At 38.3% G+C, this 22,824-nt stretch overlaps 2 protein-coding genes across 3 annotated transcripts in view; one reads left to right on the top strand and one right to left on the bottom strand.

Annotated features, from left to right (window-relative positions):
• The window catches only part of FAM169A (family with sequence similarity 169 member A), an 89,192-nt gene that overhangs the window by 6,769 nt on the left and 59,599 nt on the right, over nucleotides 1-22,824 (top strand). For both annotated transcript variants that reach the window (XM_030798552.1, XM_030798553.1), the window contains exons 2-4: nucleotides 18,116-18,250; nucleotides 19,648-19,747; nucleotides 20,766-20,851. In XM_030798552.1, coding sequence (XP_030654412.1) covers nucleotides 18,119-18,250; nucleotides 19,648-19,747; nucleotides 20,766-20,851 — 318 coding nt within the window. In that variant the 5' untranslated portion in view covers nucleotides 18,116-18,118. The remainder of the gene's footprint in view (nucleotides 1-18,115; nucleotides 18,251-19,647; nucleotides 19,748-20,765; nucleotides 20,852-22,824) is intronic.
• On the bottom strand, nucleotides 314-857 carry LOC105737826 (putative ubiquitin-like protein FUBI-like protein ENSP00000310146). Its single transcript, XM_030797782.1, has one exon. It carries the CDS (start codon nucleotides 855-857, stop codon nucleotides 384-386), a length of 474 nt encoding a protein of 157 aa, XP_030653642.1. The 3' UTR covers nucleotides 314-383.

The raw sequence follows: 22,824 nt of genomic DNA, 5'->3' as shown, positions 1-22,824 counted from the left end.
CCGACCTCAGGTGATCCGCCCGCCTCGGCCTCCCGAAGTGCTGGGATTACAGGCGTGAGCCACCGCGCCCGGCCTGGTTCGGTTCTGTTCTGTTCTGTTCTGTTCTGTTCTGTTCTGTTCTGTTCTGTTCTGTTCTTTTCTTTTCTTTTCTTTTCTTTTCTTTTCTTTTCTTTTCTTTTCTAATAGCAATGGGGTCTCGCTTTGTAGCCCAGGCTGGTCTTGATCTCCTGACCTCAAGCAGTCCTTCTACCTCAGCCTCCCAAAGTGCTGGGATTATAGGCATGAGCTACCATGCTAAGCTGAGGTACATTTCTTTTTTTTTTTTTTTTTTTAACTGAACTAAGTGGCTTTTTTTATTAGAGAAAGCCAGAATTACAAAGGACTTAAGAGTTGGCATTGGGGCCCTTCTTCTTGCCAAAGGTGGGCACAACGTTGACAAAGCGCCGGTTGTACTGCATTCGCCGCTTAGCCCGACCTGTCTTCTTCTTCTTCTTCTCCTGTTTGGCCACCTTAGGAGTCTGACCTCTCACTTTTCCAGCACGGGCCAGGGAACCATGGACTTTACCTCCAAGCATGCGGCCTGCGACTTCCAGGGTAGTCAGGGCCTCCACTCCGCACTGGCCCAGAGTGGCCTCATCCTCCAGGGGCGCGCCTGCCAGGAGCACGACTTGATCTTCCGGGGCAGTGCCCTCCAGTGAGGCTACATGAGCCTTGATCTGGGCGACCGTTTCCTGGCCGGTCACCTCAAGGGTGTGTAGCTCCTGGGCGCGGACAAAGAGCTGCACATTGGCGACTGAACCGCGGCCCCAGCTGCCGCTACCGCGAAGATGGAGTCGAGAAAGAGCGCTGAGGTACATTTCAAAGCAGTAATTTACTTCCTTATTTAAAAAAATCGTGATGTATCTATCGCTCATCAATCAGAGCTTTTGATTTACATGAGATATAGTATAACCACAAGCTGAGTTGATAGAAATGTTAAAAATTAAGAAAACCTTCGCCAGGTGCGGTGGCTCACGCCTGTAATCCCGGCACTATGGGAGGCTGAGGCGGGTGGATCACAACGTGGGTCAGGAGTTTGAGACCAGCCTGACCAACATGGTGAAATCCCGTCTCTACTAAAAATACAAAAATTAGCTAGGTGTGGTGGCACGTGCCTGTAATCCCAGCAACTCAGGAGGCTGAGGCAGGAGAATTGCTTGAATCTGGGAGGCGGAGGTTGCAGTGAGCTGAGATTGTGCCACGGCACTCCAGCCTGGGTGACAGAGCAAGACTTTGTCTCAAAAAAAAAAAAAAAAAGAAAACCCCCATTTTTTGTTAGCTTGTGTATTAATGTAGGGGAAATTTAGGTTTTTTGGTTTTTGTTTTTTTGAGATGGAGTCTCGCTCTGTCACCCACGCTGGAGTGCAATGGCACTGTCTTAGCTCACTGCACCCTCCGCCTCCCAGGTTCAAGCAATTCTCCTGCCTCAGCCTCTTGAGTAGCTGAGACTACAGGCATGTGCTACCATGCCTGGCTAATTTTTTATATTTTTAGTAGAGACGGGTTTCGCCATGTTGGCCAGGCTGATCTTGAACTCCTGATCTCAGGTGATCCACATGCCTTGGCCTCCCAAAGTGTTGAGATTACAGGTGTGAGCCACCATGCATAGCCTTGTTTTGTTTTTAAAATTTTGAAAATAATTAATGTTAGCCCCCTCTATAGCTTTTATGGATCCCAAACTGAGAGGCTGTCTTCTAATTTTAGATATGGTGGTGTTCTGTATTAATTATTTATACTCATGAGTGGAAAATACAGCTAAATATAGCAAAAAAGTACCCAAATTTTTTTTTTTACTTTTTAATTTTTCAACTTTGATTTTAGGTTCGGGAGGACATGTGCAGATTTGTTAAATGGGTGAATTGCGTGTTGCTGGGGTTTGGTGTACAAATGATTTAGTCACTGAGGTAGTGTGCATAGTACCTGATAGGTAGCTTTTTGGCCCTTACACTCCTCCCACCCTCTACCTTCAAGTGAGCCCTGGTGTCTGATGTTCCCCTAATTGTGTCCATGTGTACTCAGCGTTTAGCTCCCATTTATAAGTGAGAACATGTGGTATTTGGTTTCTCTTACTTTGTTAATTCCTTTAGGATAATAGCCGCCATCTGCATGCATCCATGTTGCCGCAAAGAACACGATTTTTTGTTTGTTTGTTTGTTTGTTTGAGACGGAGTCTCACACTGTCCCCCAGGCTGGAGTGCAGTGGCATGATCTGGGCTCACTGCAACCTCGGCCTCCCAGCTTCAAGTGATTCTCCTGCCTCAGCCTCCCAAGTAGCTGAGTTTACAGGCACCTACCACCACACCCAGCTAATTTTTTTGTATTTTTAGTAGAGACGGAGTTTCACTATGTTGGTCAGGCTGGTCTCAAACTCCTGATCTTGGCCTCCCAAAGTACTGGGATTGTCGGCATGAGCCACCATGCCTGGACTTGTTCTTTTTTTTTTTTTGACTGTGTAGTATTCCATGAAGTACCCAAATTGTAGACATCTTGATATTTGTCTTTAGAATATAATACATATCTAAAAATACTTGAAATTAATTTCAAACCGTGAAAGAAGAAATAGAAGTGATTCTGAATAAATTTTGTTTGGAGAATACTAATTTTTTTGTATCTGAGTAGCGTCTATGGATGGAAAAAATGGCATACTGGCTTGGAGAGACCCAAGGGAAGTTCTTGTGCCTGTGATAGTACTTACAATGGGCAGAGAGAACTTTCTCCTATCTCTGGTTGGAAACATACCAACTGACCAATTGTAACTAACAGTATTCTTTGACTAGTTTGTTGGCTGATCATGTTTTCATGCACTGTAATTAATTCATTTTTGGGTAAAATTTATTGTTGGAAAGTCTCAGTTGTTTTACCCTATAAAGATATGCAGAAAAAATCTAAACTTCTAAACTTTTCATCAGCATATTGATTCTTCAAATATTTTAAGGGTAGTTTTTTTTTTTTTTTTTTTTTTTTTTTTGTGAAAAGGTCTGGCTCTATCACCCAGGCTGGAGTGCAGTGGTGCAGTCTAGTCTTGACTCACTGCAGCCTCTACCTCCCTGCAACCTCTGCCTCCCAGACTCAAGCCATTCTCCCTCAGCCCCCTGAGTAGCTGGGACTACAGGTGCGTACCACCACGGCTGGTAATTTTTTGTATTTTTTGTAGAGATGGGGTTTCACCGTGTTGCCCAGGCTGGTCTTGAACTTGTGAGTTCATTGGCTCTGCCCACCTTGGCCTCCCAAAGTGCTAGGATTATAGGTGTGAGCCACCATGCCCAGCCAAGGGTAGCTTTTTTGCTTCCCTTCCCCAGTGAGAATTATTTCTCCTAATTTCAGTTCCTTATCTGGTGTACCATGGTTTCGAGATCCTTTATCCTCTTGGCCTTCTCCATTGGAGGCATTCCAGTTTTGCAGTGTGATTTTTTTTTTTTTTTTTTTTTTTTTTTTTTTGAGGTGGAGTCTCACTCTGTGGCCCAGGCTGGAGTGCAGTGGTGCCATCTCGGCTCACTGCAACCTCTGCCTTCTGGGTTCCCACCATTCTCCTGCCTCAGCCTCCCAAGTAGCTGGGACTACAGGCAACCGCCACCACACCCGGCTAATTTTTTGTATTTTTAGTAGAGATGGGGTTTCACCATGTTAGTCAGGATGGTCTTGATCTCCTGACTCTGTGATACACCTGCCTTGGCCTCCAAAAGTGCTGGGATTACAGGCGTGAGCCACCGTGCCTGGCCTTTTTTTTTTTTCCTTAAAATGTGCCCCTTGGAAGGGAATAAAACACTGCAGATACTGTCTGATCTGTGAAAAATGTAGGATGTTTTTCCCTCCCTAGATTGAAAATTTATTTAATCTTAACTTAAAAAAAACTTTGGTTATGGTTCATATTTAATCTAGTATCTAAATCTCAAGGTCTTATTTGTCTCTGTCCTTCAGCAATGGATAATTAAAAAACTATAGTGCAATGTAGTGAATTTTATTTTTCCCCTGGCTCTATTTTGGGGTAACTCATTAAAGAAATATTTGGACAAATAAAATAAAATGCCTAGGAATAAACTTAACCGAGGAAGTAAAAGATCTCTACAATGAAAACTATAAAACATTGATGCAATAAATTGAAGAGAACATAAAAAGTGGAAAGATATTTCATGTCCATATATTGGAAGAATCAATATTGTCAACATGTTCGTATTACCTAAAGCAATCTACAGATTCAATGCTATTTCCATTAAAATACCAATGGCATTCTTCACAGAAATAGAAAAAAAAAAATCCTAAAATGTATGTGGAACCACAAAAGACCCAGAATAGCCAAAGCTATCCTGAGTAAAAAGAACACAACTGGAGAAATCACATTATCTGACCTCAAATTATACTACAGAGCTGTAATAATCAAAACAGCATGGTACTAGTGTAAAAACAGACATATAGACCAGTGGAACAGAATAGAGAACCCAGAAATAAATCTATGCATCTACAGTGAACTCATTTTTGACAAAGGTAACATGAACATACATTAGGGAAAGGAAAATCTCTTTAATAAATGGTGCTGGGAATACTGGATATCCATATGCAGAAGAATGAAACCAGACCCGTATCTCTTGCCATATACAAAAACGAAATCAAAATGGATTAAAAACTGAAATCTAAGACCTCAAACTATGAAAGTATTAACATAAAACATTGGGAAAACTCTCTAGGGTATAGGCGTGGGCAAAGATTGCATGAGCAATACCCCACAAGACAGGCAATCAAAGCAGAAATGGATAAGTGGGATCGTGTCAAGTTAAAAAGCTTCTGCATAGCAAAGGAAACAACAAAGTGAAGAGACAACCCACAGAATGGGAGAAAATATCTGCAAACTGTCTATCTGACAAGGAATTAATAACCAGAATATATAAGGAACTCAGACAACTCAATAGTTGAAAACATGTAATAATCTGATTTAAAAATGAGTCAAAGATCTGAGTAGATATTTCCTAAAAAAACACATACAAATGGCAAACTGGTATATGAAAGGGTACTCGACATCATTGATCATCAGCAGAATGGAAATCAAAACTACAATGAGGCCAGGCATGGTGGCTCATGCCTATAATCCCAGTGCTTTGGGTGGCCAAGGTGGGCAGATTGCTTGAGCTCAGGAATTCGAGACCAGCCTGGGCAACATGGTGAAACCCCATCTCTACAAAAAATACCAAAAAATTAGCTGAACATGGTGGTGCATACCTGTGGTCCCAGCTACTGGGGAGGCTGAGGTGGGAGGATCTCTTGAGCCTAGGAGATGGAGGCTGCAGTGAGCTGGGATTACACCACCGCATACCAGCCTGGACAGCAGAGCAGACCCTGTCTCAAAAACAAAAGCAAAAACCAACAAAAAACAAACTACAGTGAGATATCATCTCACCCCAGTTAAAATGGCTTTCATCCAAAAGACAGGCAGTAACGAATGCTGGTGAGGATGTGGAGAAAATGGAACCCTCATACACTGTTGGTGGGAATGTAAATTAGTATAACCACTATGGAGAACAGTTTAAAGTTTCCTCACAATTTAAAAATAGAGCTACCATATAATCCAGCAATCCCACTGCTTGGTATATACCCAAAAGAAAGAAATCAGTATATCAAAGAGATTTCTGCACTCCCATGTTTATTGCAGCACTATTCATAATAGCTAAGATTTGAAAGCAACTTGAGTGTCAATCATCGAATGAATGGATAAAGAAAATATGGCACATATACACAATGGAGTACTATTCAGAAATAAAAAGGAAAGAGATCCTATTATTTGCAACAACATGGATGGAACTTGAGATCATTATGTTAAGTAAAATAAGCCAGGCACAGAAAGACAAACTTTGCATGCTCTCATGTATGGGAGCTAAAAAAATTAAAACAATTAAATTAATGGAGATAGAGAGTAGAGTGATGGTTACCAGAGGCTGGGAAGGGTAGTGGGTGGTGGGAGGAAGTGGGTCTGGTCAGTGGGTACAAAAGCATAGTTAGATTGAATGAAGAAGATCTAGCACTTGATAGTTCAACACTGTGATGATAGTCAACAATTTATTCTACATTTAAAAATAACAAAGTGTGATTGGATTGTTTGTAACACAAAGGATAAATGCTTCAGGTGATGGATGTGATTATTATTATTATTTCTGAGATGGAGTCTCGCTGTGTCACCCAGGCTGGAGTGCGGTGGTGCAGTCTTGGCTCACTGCAATCTCTGCCTCCCAGGTTCAAGCAGTTCTCCTGCCTCAGCTTCTTCGGTAGTTAAGACTACAGGCATCCGCTACCATACCTGGCTAATTTTTTGTATTTTTAGTAGAGAGGAGGTTTCACCATGTTAGCCAAGCTGGTTTTGAACTCCTAACCTCAGGTGATCCGCCCATCTTGGCCTCCCAAAGTGCTGGGATTACAGTTGTGAGCCACTGTGCCTGACCTATATGTGATTATTTACCCTGGTGTGATTATTATGCATTGTTTCCTGGATTGAAATATCTCATGTATCCCATAAATATATACAGTGCTATGTACCCACAAAAATTAAAAATAAAAGATATATTGGGTAGGCATTTTACTTCGTCAGTTTTTATGTTTCCTATTTTTTTTTAACTTCAGCTTTAAAGCACTTGGCTTCGTTTTTATTGTGTAGTAACCATTTAAAAATTCCAAAGAAGATTAGCCAGGTGTGGTGGCAGGTGCCTGTAGTCCTAGCTACTCGGGAGGCTGAGGCAGGAGAATGGCGTGAACCCGGGAGGCAGAGCTTGCAGTGAGCCGAGATGGCGCCACTGCACTCCAGCCTGGGCAGCAGAGCGAGACTCTGTCTCAAAAAAAAAAAAAAAAAAAAATTCTGAAGAAGATGGGTCACAGTGATTAGATATAGAAAGTCCGAAGAAACTATATTGCAAGGTTTAAAAACATTTAACTCCTAAGCAGAGATTGAATAATCTGGTTGTTATATTCTATAACTGTATTACACTTAGTTACATCATGGATTGTGTTGGACTGTTGTCTTGACCTTTAAACCTGGCCACCAGGTTAAACCCCTCTGGAGACATTGCCTAGGCTCAGAGCTGGACTTGGCCACTTCCTAGCTGTGTGAACTTGGACAGCTTACTTAACCTCTCCACATCTGAGGCTCCTCATTCAGAAAGCGTGTATAGGAATACCTGATTCACAGGATCATTTCGAGGAATGAGATGTGTAGAGTGTTTCAACACAATGCAGGGTGCAAGATAAGCAATCAGTAAATGGTGGTTCTCTTGTTATTATCATCAGAAAATACATTCTGAGTTTAAAAAAATGATTGTAAATGAAATTTCGAGGTTATTATCCTTTTGTAAATTAAGACCTTTCTTCCTAGCTTCCATCTCCAGGTAAGCTGTAAGTGCTTGGAAGGAAAGTAATCCATTGCAAACCTGTATGTTATTAATTAGAAGGGCTATCAGTGATCATTTGGCTCATCCTCACTTTTTACATGTGCTGAAAAAGTAGATTCTTCTCTCTGGAGGTCTGAGCCTGGTAGGAGAGACAGATGAAGAAAAATGAACCGCATTATTATGTATTATGTATTGTTATGTGATAAGTATATTAAGAGATTTATGCACAAGGTACTTACTATAACAGTACCTCAACTTGTCTCCCTTCAGTTCTTCCTACCAATCCAACCTATATGTAGCTGTCAGGTAATTTGTCTTACAGAATAGCCTTGAATGTCTCTTCCCTGCCCGAGGTCCCTTAATGGCCTGCTGCTTGTATACCAAGTGAAGTCTAAATTCTTTAATCTGGGATTCTTGGCCTGCTATGTTCTGTCCTTAATTTATTTTCCTAGTACTTCCACCACCATTTGCCTTTATATACTTTAACTCTCTTGGTAAATCCAACTACTTGCCATTCTCGGTGCACTTTCAGTCATCCATTCAGCATATTCTTTTTGAGGGTCTTCCCCACTATATGCCTGTTGAAAGGACATCTGTAACTTTTTATCTAGCAGCATGTTCTTATTGATCTGTGGCAGCTCTTCCTTCTAGCACCAGTGTGTGGTTTATTTATACAAACTTTTACTCAGTCATTCATTTATTTAGTAAATATGTTTTGAAGTTAGATAAGACTACTGTCTCTTGTCCCTTCTTCCCATGGGCCTGCTGCCAATGAGAGGTAAGAATTGTAGTGAATCTGGGTAAATAAGCCCACCTGAGTTTGCAAGAGAGTAGCACGAGCAGGTTAATGAGGCCATAGCTCCAAGTGCAGAGTTGCAGAGGCCCAAAAGCGCAGAATTGGAGAGCCCCTATGGTTTAGGGGCTGCCATTTTTCCAAATTGCTGAGATACTCTGCTATATAGTGGCAGCCCATGGTTATATTTCTTAGTTGTCTAGTGAAAATACTAGGGAGTTTGGTCGGGTAGCGGTGGGGATTGTGACTCAGCAGAATATTTTGCAAATGGTATGCCAAAATTAAGTGCGAAGTTTTGGTTTCTTTTTGCTTTTGTTGTGAGTTAGACATGTTTCCTTTAAAATGAAAACATCAGTCTTCATTGTTCTAAATGAGACAAATCTCTGTGATATTTTATGTTAAAAATATCTACAACAGTGAACATATAGACTCCTGTTTTTAAAAATTGGTTGTATCCTGGAGGTTTACTATGTTCAACCCCCGTTAACTTTAATAAAGTCCCTGTATAGTCAGATACGTGGTAGAGAAGCCAGGTATAATGTAAGAAATTTTATATTGTCAGTGTTGAAATGGACACAATTTTATGATTTATTAATTTAAGTACTTACTTTATCTTTCCTGAGCTTTGTACACTGCTGATTTATAAAGAGTATTTAGTAGTCTGGGTTGTGAAGTACCAAGAGTTGCTGACACATTCCACAGGCAAATGTATTACTTTGCTGTACTACAGTATGTAGTAGGATCATGTGGAAGCTTCAATTACAAGCCCATTTCTATATCTTTCTCTCTTAAATATATATTAATTTATTGTTAGGCTTTTGCAAATGTTTCGAGGCATGTAAGTAGCATTCTGTATATCCTGCTCATAGAATATAGATAGTAAGATAATGATTTATCATCCATTCCTGGGTGTGGTAATTCTGTATGTATTTTGTGTTCCAACTGTTGAGCACCTTTGAAATAATCTTTATGAGTTTCATTTCAGCCTTATGAGTCCTGCTTTGGCTCCCCAGGGTAGAACACTAAAAATTGGTGTTCTGTCCCCCTTGGAATTAGGATGGAGGCATGTAACCCAAAGTTTGCCTGTCACATGTATCCAAGAGAGACTGCACTACAAAGTGAGCTACTGGAGGAAGGAGGCCCTAAGGGGAATTGACTTTCTTCTCTTGTGTTTCTTCCCTTAGGGCTCTCTCTCTTCTTCCTTCACCTTACCAGAAGTAATTACTGTTAACACTATAATGTATCCTTCCAGACTTTTCTGTACAGACATATTAATCTTTTAAAAAACTTAGCCGGGTGTGGTGGCATGTACCTGTATTCTTAGCCATTCAGGAGGCTGATGTAGGAGGATTGTTGAGCTGAGAAGTTTGAGGCTATAGTGAGCTATGGTCGTGCCACTGCACTCCAGCCTGGGTGACAGAGTGAGATTCTGTCTCTAACAACAAACAAAAAGAAAGCAAAAAACTAATGCAAGTAGACATTTTTTCAAAAAAAGAAGTTGAGCGTTTTTGATGTTTGTTTTTCCTGTTTTATGTATTTTCTATTCATGCTCTTTGCTTATTTATTTGCATCTTAGCTTTTAAAAAAACTGCATTATTCGTCTGTATTAAGGTATTAGATTGTATAAGTCATATTGGTTATAATTTGCCTCTGAGTTTTTTCTTTTTAGATGCAAAAGTTTTGATTGATTTCTGGTTATTAGTTGCAGCAGTTTATTCCTTTGTGAACCAGAAGGAATTTTCCTCTATGTGTTCTGTATGTTCAGGTAATTTGCCCATGGTTACACAGCTAGTAATCCTGTTAGTTTGGCTCAAAAACACACTCCCTTAACCAGTATTTTATACCACCTTTCACACACTCTCAAAATCCTTTGCAGTATAGCTGGATTTTGCTTTTGAAGGCCTAAAACATACCAAATACACAGTACCTTCATGCTTAAATGATTTCTTATAGAGGAGCATTTTCCTGTACGTGAAGAGAGAATTAAACCTTGAGTTGGAAAGAATACTTGGAACACTTCCCCTGACATATATTAAGCAATCTTTAACCATATTAGGGCTGCCTGAGATGCTGTGCTTTCAGACATACCAATGTGATGGCAAAAAACAGACATCGGAGTCGGACTGCCGGGTTCAAATACTAGCTCTGCTGCTAACTAGTAGTGTGGCCTTGAACAAGTTACTCAGCCACTTTGTGTCTTTGTTTCCTTTTCGGCCAAGTGAAGAGAATTAAAACACCCACCTCATGGGTTTTTGATAAAAGTTACATCAGGTAATACACGTGAAGTGTTCAGAATAGAACCTGGCACATAGTCCACTATTGGATTAGTGGTTATAACTTCAAAAGATGGTTTTGCTTCCTACTTGAAATACGAAGAGCCAACAGGTATGAATCTCATTCAACTTCCTGCTCCATTACCTAATTTATAGGCAGTCCTAACCCATACATAATTAAATGTTTTTACTTTCCCAGAAAACAGAAAAGGATTGCTGAACAGTGTTGAGGCCCATCTGAGATTTTGATAGTGTAGCAGTTATTTTGTCATATTCAAAAACTCGGCTCTCATAGTAGAAAAAGGTGAGTGGTTAGAGGAATCTAGCATTGAGGACCTTGGGTAGGGCAGGAGGGATAGAAGAAAAAGTAAGTAAGGTGAAGGGATTAGTTGAGCTGATATAGTACAGGGCCCAGGTTAATTAGGGAAGGAAATGATGTTAGAAAACAGAAAAGGGAGGAATCAGGAGAGGAATCATAATAAGGTTCAGAAATAAGGTTGAGAGCATTGCTGATTATGTTGCCTGGATACCTAACCTATTCTCGGTGTTGGAGAGACAATTGTGAGAGGTAGGATCATGATTTGGATTGGTTGAGATAATTATTTTTTTCCCTGAGAATTCTTTCAGCTATGTAGTGTACATACTTATTTTTCGATCTGCCTCTCCCCACAAAGCCCCCAAATAGTAGCAATAACCTGTAAGAATCATGAAATAACTTACGAGCTGAACATGTAGAATATGTTCCCCTCTTTTCAGAATATAGTTGGCATCTAGTGATCAACAATAAATAGGGAAAAAATCACAATAATATAAATTTGTTTTCTAACTCTTTTCATGCCTTTCTTAAGGTTATTCATTCTGTCAAATACATATTTTTTTGGGGAAAAAGGAATTATTAAAAGGTAAATACAATATAGCAGATGCTCATTATCTTAGATGTCTTATATAAGAGGTCTTGGTATTATGTTTTTATACAGCTTACCCTGGATTAATGAGCATACCATTCGCTTAATTTGTAAATTAGTTTGGACACTTTTTACACTTCACTGTCCATTCTGTGTCAGTTTTTTGATGAGTTCACTTAAGGCTACATTAAGCTGTCTCATTCATGTAGAATCTAGTTAGGCCGTTTGGTTTATCTCATGGGCAGAGCATAAAGTATTTGACAGAATTTGATCTGACAGCTTTACAGTTATGTAACATAGAACAAGCTTAAAAACAACAAAAAAGAGAGAGAAGCAAGGGATTTATCATAGCAACCTATATTTCTCTCTGGAACTTGACCACCCTTCCGCTGCCTCTCTAAACTAGTAGCAGAACCACTGTTAGGCTAGCAATTTACATAGTCTTAAATTAACCAAGACTCAAAAACAAACAAAAAAACAATTCCAAGCATTTAGAGGTGAAAAGGTCTTTAGGATTATCCTGTCCAGTTGCATCACGTTACCAATGAGAGTACAGAAGCCTAAAGAGGGTAAGTAACTTGCCAGTGGTCATAAAGCTAGTTAGTGGCAGAGCCGACCCCAGAGCCAAGGTCACAGAATTCCAATACTAGTGCTCTTTCTGGTGTAATATGTAAATAGAATATTTAATAATATCATTATATTTTACAAAAGAAAATGTTATGTAACCATGACAAATACCATATTTGATTTTGCATATTTAATAAAAATAATTATATTTAAAAGTATATCTGATTGCCTAGGTTCATATTTCTCTAGCCTCACTAGTGGTATGATGTTAGTCAAGTCTCTTGAACTCCAAAACTGTTTCTTCATCTATCAAATGGGGCAGATAGGAGTTCCTTGTTACATAGTAAATGTGACAGTCTCTCTAAAGCCTGATAAAGGGATATTTCTCAGTAAATGTTACCTGCTGCTGTTACTGATTTATAATAATAATTTCTAATTCTTTCATCTTCCTTTAAATTCGAATAAAATTTAGCACTGAGAATGACTGGAAACAAAAGTAATGGATTTAAGAACAGATTTGCAAACATAAAAATATTTTAGAAGAGAGGTATAGGTGTCTGTGTGTCTGGGCCTTTGGAATTAGGGATGTATTTTCCAGTTTTTTTCATATTAAAAGCTATGATGGATATAGTTGTTTTTAAACCGTGTTCAGAAATCACAACATCTAACTAAGGGGTTTCTCTCCTGGTGCTCTTCTGTATGCAAATTTGAGGGTATCTAAATTGTCAGACTCCGGGACACAGGCTTGTTTTGTATTTAAGTAACATTTTGTATATGAAAAAAAATCTTTGACAATAATAAAAATAAGCCCAGAAGTTATTTTTTCTGTTAAAAAACCTTACTTGAAAAAGAGAATGAAGAATCACTAATTTCTGTTTTCACTCTTTAGTGTGATCTGTAGTAATGTGTTTTTGTATAGTGCTGTGTTTTCTAATGTGCTGACAATACTACTGGCGATTTGGTAGATATTTTTAGATTATATTCAGGTGAACATTTAAATTATAGGAAATTTAATGCTGATTAGGAAAATGTATAATCTAATATATCAAATTGGTGGTTTCATAGGTCTTAATATTTTTCCCTTTATTGTTGTGCCCACATGCAAGTCTTAATAGTTTAGGGTTAATAAAATGTTTCTAAAAAAATGAGTTGAGATTCTGATACATGCTACAACGTGGATGAACTTTGTGACCATTATGCACAGTGACATAAACGTGACACAAAAGGACAGTTATTCTATAAGTTCACTTAAAATGTTCCTAGAATAGTCCAATTCGTAGACAGGAAGTAAAATAGAGGTTACCAGGGGGTAGTGGGAGGAAGGAATGGACAGTTATTGTTTAATGGGTACAGACCATGTTTGGGGTGATGAAAAAGTTCTGGAAATGGATAGTGGTGCTGGTTGCACAACATTGTGAGTATATGGAACTGTATACTTAAAAATGGTTAAAATGGTAAATTTTGTTATGTATATTTTACCACAATTATAAAAGCGGAGCAGGGATGGGATGAGAAGAATGCATTTTGGTTTTTTGTTTTTTTAAGTGAATTGAGAAAAATATTAGATAGTGATATAGGCACTTGACACACAAAAATGTTGATGGTGGTATGCAAATTAATGAGGTTTGGATAACACTGGGGTAGAGGAAAGATCAGCGGACTTAGGGACACCTGTCCTGTGTTCCAGTCTCACCCCTGCCATGACGTAGTAGGGTGGGCCTGTATACCACTCTTATCTAAAACCTCTTAGGGCCATGCACAGTGGCTCACACCTGTCACACTGGAGGCTGAGGCTGAAGGATCGCTTGAACCCAGGAGTTTGAGACCAGCCTGGGCAACCTGGGCAGACCTCATCTCTATAAAAAATACAGACTAGCTGGGTGTGATGGTGTGTGCTTGTGGTCTTAGCTACTTGGGAGGCTGAGGCCAAGACTTCTAAGACTGTTTGCTACCCTAAAGTTCCGTGATTCTGTGTTATGACTTTGGATTCTTAATTTAGATGACCTAGTTTGCTTATTTAATAGAATTTTCTCCTTTTCAATGATGAAGCTAAAATAAAATGCATATTTAGAATTTTAAATATGAAATTAGCATTTAAAATCTTCTAAGAACCATAGTAGCATAGTAACAGTAAGTGAAAAATCACTTGTGAACTTGAACTTGCTGTTCTATCAAACTCATGTCCATTTTGTATTCTTTATGCTGCTGTATTATTTTTATGTGGTTGTGATTATGCTTTTATAGACAAAGTTTCTGGCAGCAGTCTTCAAATACAAATTTGCATTTCATTCTTTAGATTACAATTGCTCTTAGTAAATGAAAATTTAAATGTGTTTCATCCATACTTTGTTTTGGTAGATAATATTCAAGTGAATCTTTTGAATTGATTTAAGGAGAATACTATGACGTTAATCCTCTTGAGCCTCATCTAGTCAATGATACGGTATAATAAATGTCTCAGTGCTTTACTTGGATGTTTGAGTCTTTGATACAATTTGGATATTTGATATTAGGGGTCTTGTCTATAAGAGAAGAAAAACAGTTATTACGTTCTGTTTTCCTAGTCATACTACTTTTATCCACTATTGACCATTTGTTTCGTGTTTATAATTTCATCTGCAATTTTAATCTTCATTGGAATTGTTAGATCTGACTAGAGACCATAATGTTATTATTTCCTTAGTTTGCTTTTACATACTAAATTTGATAGAAATACAAAGATTTGCCCAAGCTAACAAAGAAGCTTCCTTCACAATAGAGCTACTGTTTTATTTTGTGATCCTTTTCTACCTATAACATCTTACTTGCATAAGCTCCTGGTTGATCTCTCTTGAAATTCATAGGCTTTTGAAAAGTTGGCTGCAAATCTTGTGGTATTACTCCCAAATGATTTCACAAGTTTTTCTTACCTTCCCTTTAATTTAGACATTTACATTTACTAACAGTTGAAATGAATTTGTGCTTTCTGAAGTTTTGATTTTTAAAAATCAATTTGATTTAGGAATGTACATATTTATATAAAATTAGGCTCCCAACCATATGTACATCGTTTTGTTTTGTTTTATTTATTTATTTATTTATTTTGAGACAGAGTCTCGCTCTGTTGCCCAGGCTGGAGTGCAGTGGCACAATCTCGGCTAACTGCAACCTCCACCTCACAGGTTCAAGCAATTCTTCTGCCTCAGCCTCCTGAGTAGTTGGGACTACAGACAGGCACCACCACGCCCAGCTAATTTTTTGTGTTTTTAGTAGAGATGGGGTTTCACCGTGTTAGCCAGGATGGTCTCGATCTCCTGACCTCGTGATCCAACCACCTCGGCCTCCCAAAGTGCTGGGATTACAGGCATGAGCCACTGTGCCTGGCCTTGTCATGGAAATTTTCAAGAGTAAAAAAATCAGGATACTCTCCACAGTGCATTGACATGTCTCTTAAGTTACTTTTAATTTATATTTTCTTTCCATCTTTTTTTCTATAAACTCCATGTCATATATTTGGAAGAAACTGAGTTATTCTAAACTTGGTTGACTGCATACTTAAGGCATCATTTAACATATTTCTCTAATGGCTTGGTTAGATTTAGGTCAGATTTTCTTGTTGCATCATATCAGGATGCAGTAGGGTTGTCTCACTTTTAGTAACATTGGTTAGCCTGGATATATAGACCTAACAACAATGACCATGTAAGTCTACCAGAAAACTCATGCAGGAGTTTTCTGCATGCATAGCAGCCTTATTCATAATTGCCAAATATTCATCAGCAGTAGAATGGGTAAATAAATTAACTGATAGATGCAACAGCGTTCATGTTTCTCATGGAAGTAATGCTGAGTGAAGAGAGTTAACACAGTAAAGAGCATACTGAATGATTTCAAATATAAGTTCAAAATGAGCAAAATTAATGTCTCATTTAAAAGATAGGCCAATGAAATACTACTACCTATTAAAAAAGTCTTTTCCCCACCAAATGAGATGTCTCCATTATTACATACTCAATTTCCATAGATATGTGTATTTCTATATCTTGTTTCATTTGTTGATTCACATGCCTGTATCACATTGTTTTAATTATAGAAGTTTTATAAGATGTTTTAATTATAGAAGTTTTATAAGATGTTTTAATCTCCGACAGGGTGCATTCTTCTAGCTATTTTTGCTTGTCTGTTCTTTCAAATTAATTTTATAATCAACTTTTCTTGCCTCAGGAAAAAATAAAACCTTAAAGCTATTTCATTAGGATTGCATTAAATTAATAGATTATCTTAGGGAGATCCAGTACCTTTATGATGCTGAAGCTTTCTTTCCAAGAACGTGGTTTTTCTTTTGTCTTGTTCACTTTCAGGAATGTTTTGTAGTTTTCCTTATATAGATTTTATACTGTTTCTGTTGTTGAATTTCAGCCTATTTTGATTTTTACTGTTGTAAATGAGGTCTTCATCTCTATTTATACTTTTTTTTTCTCTATTTTTACTTTGCCGCCCCCACCCCTCTTATTTCTTCTTACTGTTATGTTGTATGTATGAAGACTGGTGTCTTTCTATATGCTTTCTTTATGTCCTATTTTACTAAATTTTCTTGTTGCTTGGAATAGTTTTTTCATGGATTCTTTTGAATTTTTCAGTTAAGTATATTATTTGCAAATAATTGATATAGCAATACTTTCACTTCTACCCTACTCCCACCCAAGTTATTACGCCTCTAATTGCTTTCTCTTGTCTAATTGCATTGATCATTGCCTACATAATGTTATAGGGTAGTGGAGTCCTTGTTTTTCTCATCTTTAGTGTTAAAACCTTTAGTGTTTCCCCATTAAAATCTGGCTTAAAAAACAAATAACAACAACAAAAAACCCAGCTATATAGGCCTGGCACAGTGGCTTAGTGTCTGTAATCCCAGCACTTTGGGAGGTCAAGGCAGAAGAATCGCTTGAGCCCAAGAGTTCAAGGTTACATAGAACAACGATTGCACCAATGCACTTAAGCCTGGGTGACAGAGTGCAACCCTATCCAGAAAAAAAAAAAAAAAAAGCTATATATATGAGAATTATAATTTATAATATACCATAATATTCATCTATTGCAACCGTACAATTCAGTGATTTTTTTTTTTTTTTTTTTGAGACACAGTCTTACTCTGTCACCCAGGCTGGAGTGCAGTGGTGCGATCTTGGTTCACTGCAACCTCTGCCTCCCGGATTCAAGCAGTTCTCCTGCCCCAGCCTCCCCAGTAGCTGGGATTACAGGCACCTGCCACCATGCCTGGCTAATTTTGTTTTGTTTTGTTTTGTTTTGTTTTGTTCTGAGACGGAGTCTCGCTCTGTCGCCCAGGCTGGAGTGCAGTGGCGCAATCTTGGTTCACTGCAAGCTCCACCTCCCGGGTTCACACCATTCTCCTGCCTCAGCCTCTCCGAGTAGCTGGGACTACAGGCGCCCGCCACCACGCCCGGCTAATTTTTTTTGTATTTTTAGTAGAGACGGGGTTTCACCATGGTCTCGATCTCCTGACCTCGTGATCCGCCCGCCTCGGCCTCCCAAAGTGCTGGGATTACAAGCGTGAGCCACCGCGCCCGGCCTTGCCTGGCTAATTTTTGTACCTTTAGTAGAGACGGGGTTTCACCATCTTGGCCAGGCTGGTCTTGAACTCCTGACCTCATGATCCACCTGCCTCGGCCCCAAAATGCTGGGATTACAGGCATGAGCCACTGCGCCCGCAGTGATTTTTTTTAGATTTTTTTTTTTTTTTTGAAATTTATAGGGTTGTGCAGCTATCATCACAATCCGATTGTAGAACATTTTCGTTATTCCAAAAAGTTCTTGTGTCCTTTTACAGTGACTTTTATGTTGAGTGGTTTATGAGAGTATATTTATATGTGTATTTTTGTGTGTATGTACGTATAAATATGTCTTATGCCTATGTGACCATATTTATTATTTAAGGAAGTATCTGTTAATTTATTTCATTGCCTGTTTTTAATACAAATGAGTAATGTTTGAAAGTTTTCTTTTTGACATACATGGTTAAATCAGCAGGTTCAAGTTGTATTCTGTGGGCATAGTGAAACAGAAAAATCTTGTTACAACAAAATATGGCAACATTGTAGTAAAATTTATTTTCTGTGAGTAAAGGAAGATGGCTTTTCATATTCTGAATTGTTTGTTCCATGTTGTTTGTTAAAGAGGATGGCATTCCCTGTGGATATCCTGGAAAATTGCAGCCATGAGGAATTGGAAAATTCTGCTGAAGATTACATGTCAGATTTAAGGTGTGGGGACCCTGAAAATCCAGAGTGTTTTTCTCTTCTCAATATTACGGTAAGGTGTTCTGCAGTGATTGTCACCAATCTTTTCAGTCCAGTTTATACATGAAATAAATATCCTTTTTTAAAAAAATCATTTTAAGTGTTAATCATTAATTTTTGAAATCTTTACAGAAATCTATTCAGTAAAATGGATAAATATTGGTTAATCAGTTTTTAAAAAGACAAACTCCACAGGTTATTGCTATTTGACTTTATGTCTTTAAAATTATATGTGAGAATACCACCAGTTTTGCTAAGACTGTTTACTATATTTGAGCTGCTTCAGATTTACTTTAGATTTGGAATTTGTGAGTTTAGAAAATTTTTTAATTAAAAAATCAGCAAAACACTAAATTACATATTTTTTTGTGCCATGAATCTTTTCTTCTTTTTTCTAAAAAAGTAAAATCAAATTTTCTAGTCAGTAAATTACAATATTTTGTGATAGAAAGATCATTAGACTTGGAACCATTACAGTTTCATTGTGAACTGTGGTGGACAAATTCCTTAACCTCTCTAGGCCTTGGATTTTTCTTCTGGAAATGACTTAAAGAATTTTTTAAAGTCTTCCCCAGCACCAATATTTTTATAATTCCCTGAATTGTAATGTTATCTCTAAATAGGGAATAAGTGTTGGATTAAATGAAGGCAAAAAAATGTTAAAGCATATTAGTAGCATGTATCTTCCCAGAAAAAATTTACTTGACTCCTTTTTTTTTTTTTTTTTTTTTTTTTTTTTTTTTTTTTTTTTTTTTTTGAGATGGAGTCTCGCTCTGTCACCCAGGCTGGAGTGCAGTGGCACGATCTCGGCTCACTGCAACCTCTGCCTCCTGGGTTCACGCCATTCTCCTGCCTCAGCCTCCTGAGTAGCTGGGACTACAGGCGCCCACCACCATGCCTAGCTAATTTTTGATATTTTTAGTAAAGACGGGGTTTCACTGTGTTAGCCGTGATGGTCTTGATCTCCTGACCTTGTGATCTGCCCGCCTCGGCCTCCTGGGATTACAGGTGTGAGCCACTGCGCCCAGCCTGCTTTTTTTTTTTTTTTTTTTTTTTTAACTAGATAATGGAATGTCTTCCTCAAGTAGTCTAAATAACAGATGATAAATTATAGTTGTTTTTTAATGACTTTATGGGTCATATTATAGCTTTGGTTTTTATTCAGATGTGTGGCTAGATACATAATCATATTTATTGAAACAACTTTTCATATTTTCCCTAAGACAATAAAATTATTCCAAAAGCGAAGTCTATCTGATTTATTCTTTTTTTAGAGACTAGAAATAATGTCTCCTATAAAATAAATCAAAATTAACGTAGGAAAAGTTTACTACTTTGATAAAAGATTGATTTTTCTAATGTATTTTCTTAACAGACTATTCACTAATCTTTATTAATTTGTCATTTCAGATTCCTATTAGCCTGTCAAATGTAGGCTTTGTACCTCTTTATGGTGGAGATCAGACCCAGAAAATTCTTGCTCTCTTTGCACCTGAAGATTCACTGACAGGTCTCTTTTTGCTTAATTTTTATAAATTAAAGAATTTTTCCCCAAACTGTTAGAAATTTATTTAAAAGGTAGCTACATGAAGGAATTTGTTTTTTTTTTTTAAAGTGTTTCAAATTGTAATTTTATGAAAATGTAATTCTTAATTGCTTATAGCTACATGTTTGATGGATGAATGTCTGTTATCACACTGCTATAAAGAACTTCTTGAGACTGGGTAATTTATAACAAAAAGAGATTTAATTGACTCTCAGAGCCAGGCACGGTGGATCATGCCTGTAATCCTAGCACTTTGGGAGGTCGAGGCAGGTGGATCACCTGAGGTCAGAAGTTTGAGACCAGCCTGACCAACGTGGTGAAACCCTATCTCTACTAAAAATAAAAAATTAGCTGGGCTTGGTGGCACATGCCTGTAATCCCAGCTGCTTTGGAGGTTGAGGCAGGAGAATTGCTTGAACCCCCCAGGAGGTGGAGGTTGTAGTCAGCTGAGATCACACCATTGCACTCTAGCCTGGGCAATAAGAGTGAAACTCCATCTCAAAAAAAAAAAAAATTTAAAAATTGAGTCACAGTTCCACATGGCTGGGGAGGCCACAGGAAACTTGCAGTCATGGCAGAAGGGGAAGCAGGCACGTCTTACATGGTTGCAGGCAAGAGAGTGTGTGTGTGCGCGTGTGTGAAGGAGGAACAGTCAAACATTTTGAAACCATCAGATCTTGTGATAATGGGACCCCTGCCGACCCATGAGTGAATCACCTCCCACCAGGTCCCTCCCTCTACATGTAGGAATTGTGGGGATTACAGTTCGAGATGAGATTTGGGTGGGGATGCAGCCAAACCATATCAATGAAATAAAAATGGTATAAATGAGGCTACAAAGTACAATATTACTATTTGGTAAGGTTTATATAGATACTCTTAAATATAAAGTATATAGATACTTTATAGTACAATATGGCCTTATTAAGTCTAAAAGTGTACTTTAAAACTCAAGTGTTAATGATTATTTATTCTATTTTAGCTGTGGCACTTTACCTTGCTGATCAGTGGTGGGCTATTGATGATATTGTGAAAACATCTGTTCCTTCAAGAGAGGGGCTTAAGCAGGTAACAAGATCCTCTAATTTTGAGTGTTTCTTTTGAGGCCATTTCACAGTGTTTCCTGTAAACAGTGATAGTTTTTGAGCTCTTCCCCATTTAAAAATAATCAGGTTATATTAAATCCTAGAATTTCATTCTTACGATGAAGCCAGCATTCAGGTTGGGCTTCCTCCATTTTTATGTGATTCTGTAAGTATCTGAGATTGGGTGAGGAAGAATGAATACCTATGGGTTAGTTGAGCTTTGGCTACCTTTATCCACTTTAGCTTCTGATTTTCTTATTTGATAGAGGCTATCAAATAAGAAACTATCAAACAATCCCTTTGTGTGATTGTTTAGCTTCTGTCTCTAGGAGAGACTGACCAGGAAACTTGTTTATTAGTAGGGCCTCTTCAGGTGGTCTATATAGTGTCCCTAACAGTGGAATGACCAGGTTCAGGAGAGAGCAAGCTTCCAGCCTCGGCAGGGTTATAGTAGAAGGCAGCCAGCTGAAGAGTGTTGCAGGAAGGAAGCTGGTTTTCATGCTAGAGATGAAAGGGTTTAAGAGACATCTCTGGTGCTCTAGTTATTGGAGGATAAATAGGACAGGATATGGAAAATCCATAGAAACAAAGATGTAACATATTTGAGGAGGCAGGGCATAATAAAAAAAAGATGAAATCTTTGGTGGCTGGAAGAGTGAGATTTATAATAATATTGGAGAAATAGGAAACTGACTTGGTAGAAGTGCATTAGACTTTGCTTACTTAAAAAGAATACTGACTTTTTGGAGAAGCAGTACTATTCATTAATTACGTATAGAGTTTCTTGTTAATTAATCCTAAAAGAGACCCTTGATGAGGATCCTGATTTTTTTTTTTTTTTTTTTTTGGGATGGAGTTTCGCTCTTGTCGCCCAGGCTGGAGTGGGACGCGATCTCTGCTTACCACAAACTCCGCCTCCTGGGTTCAAGCGATTCACCTGCCTCTGTCTCCTGAGTAGCTGGGATTACAGACATGTGCCACCATGCCTGGCTAATTTTGTATTTTTAGTAGCGACGGCGTTTCTCCATGTTAGTCAGGCTGGTCTCGAACTCCCGACTTCAAGTGATCCACCTGCCTCAGCCTCCCAAAGTGCTGGGATTACAGACATAAGCCATCACGCCCAGCCAACAGGAGAATGAATTTAACAGAAATATATATGTGTCTTGATATTCTTCCTTTAGAACACTTCTAGGATAGGCCAACTTTGTAAAAACTTGTCAGATTCGCAGGGTGCCAGCTACTGTTCATTTTTTTGTGGGCAGTTGAACCAGTCAGAAGAAACAAGGAAAGCATATCAAGAAACTTTGATCCTGTTGCTCCAATTCACAGAAAAGCAAAACTTGACACTTGCTTAAAGGGGCAGCAGCAGCAGGAAAAAAAGAAACTGAAGAAACTTGCAGGTTACTAGGGTGTTTCTATTTCTTCCCTTTGAGTTGGGAACTTTGAAAGAGATGGGAAGATATGAGAATAATACACTTAGTATTATTAAGTATTAGTAACTTTTGGATATTGCATTAATTCTTCAGTGTGCCTTAAGATTCCCAAAGTGGTAGGCCCATCCGCTGAAGGCTAGGAGAATGTGTATACCTGGTTATCTGCCAGTCTGATAAGAAACTTTGAACAAAAACTGAAGGGGAGAAGGGAATTAAATCCCTGCATAAAGCTGTAAAATTGGAGGAGTAGATAGCAATAAAGGAGTATAATATGTTCTCAGGAACAGTTCTGATAGTGAAAGGAAGTATGTATGTCAAGAAAATAAACATTCTGACGTGTTTTAGCATGACCGAGGTTTGGTACATTATAGATATGAAGGCTAAAGGATGGAGGAGAAGGGAGAATCTTAATATGATGGTATATTGTAGCTTTTGCTGTTCAAGTGGAGAAACTATGAAACCTCCAGATACGGATTGGGAAAAGAGGAAGAGTCAAAACCAAAAATAAGACTACAACTATTTG

The sequence above is a fragment of the Nomascus leucogenys genome, chromosome 18 (genome assembly GCF_006542625.1).
Source record: "Nomascus leucogenys isolate Asia chromosome 18, Asia_NLE_v1, whole genome shotgun sequence".
In the NCBI taxonomy this organism is placed as follows: Eukaryota; Metazoa; Chordata; class Mammalia; order Primates; family Hylobatidae; genus Nomascus; species Nomascus leucogenys.
Note: the sequence above shows the minus strand (reverse complement) of the source record. Positions and strands in the feature narration are given on the sequence as shown.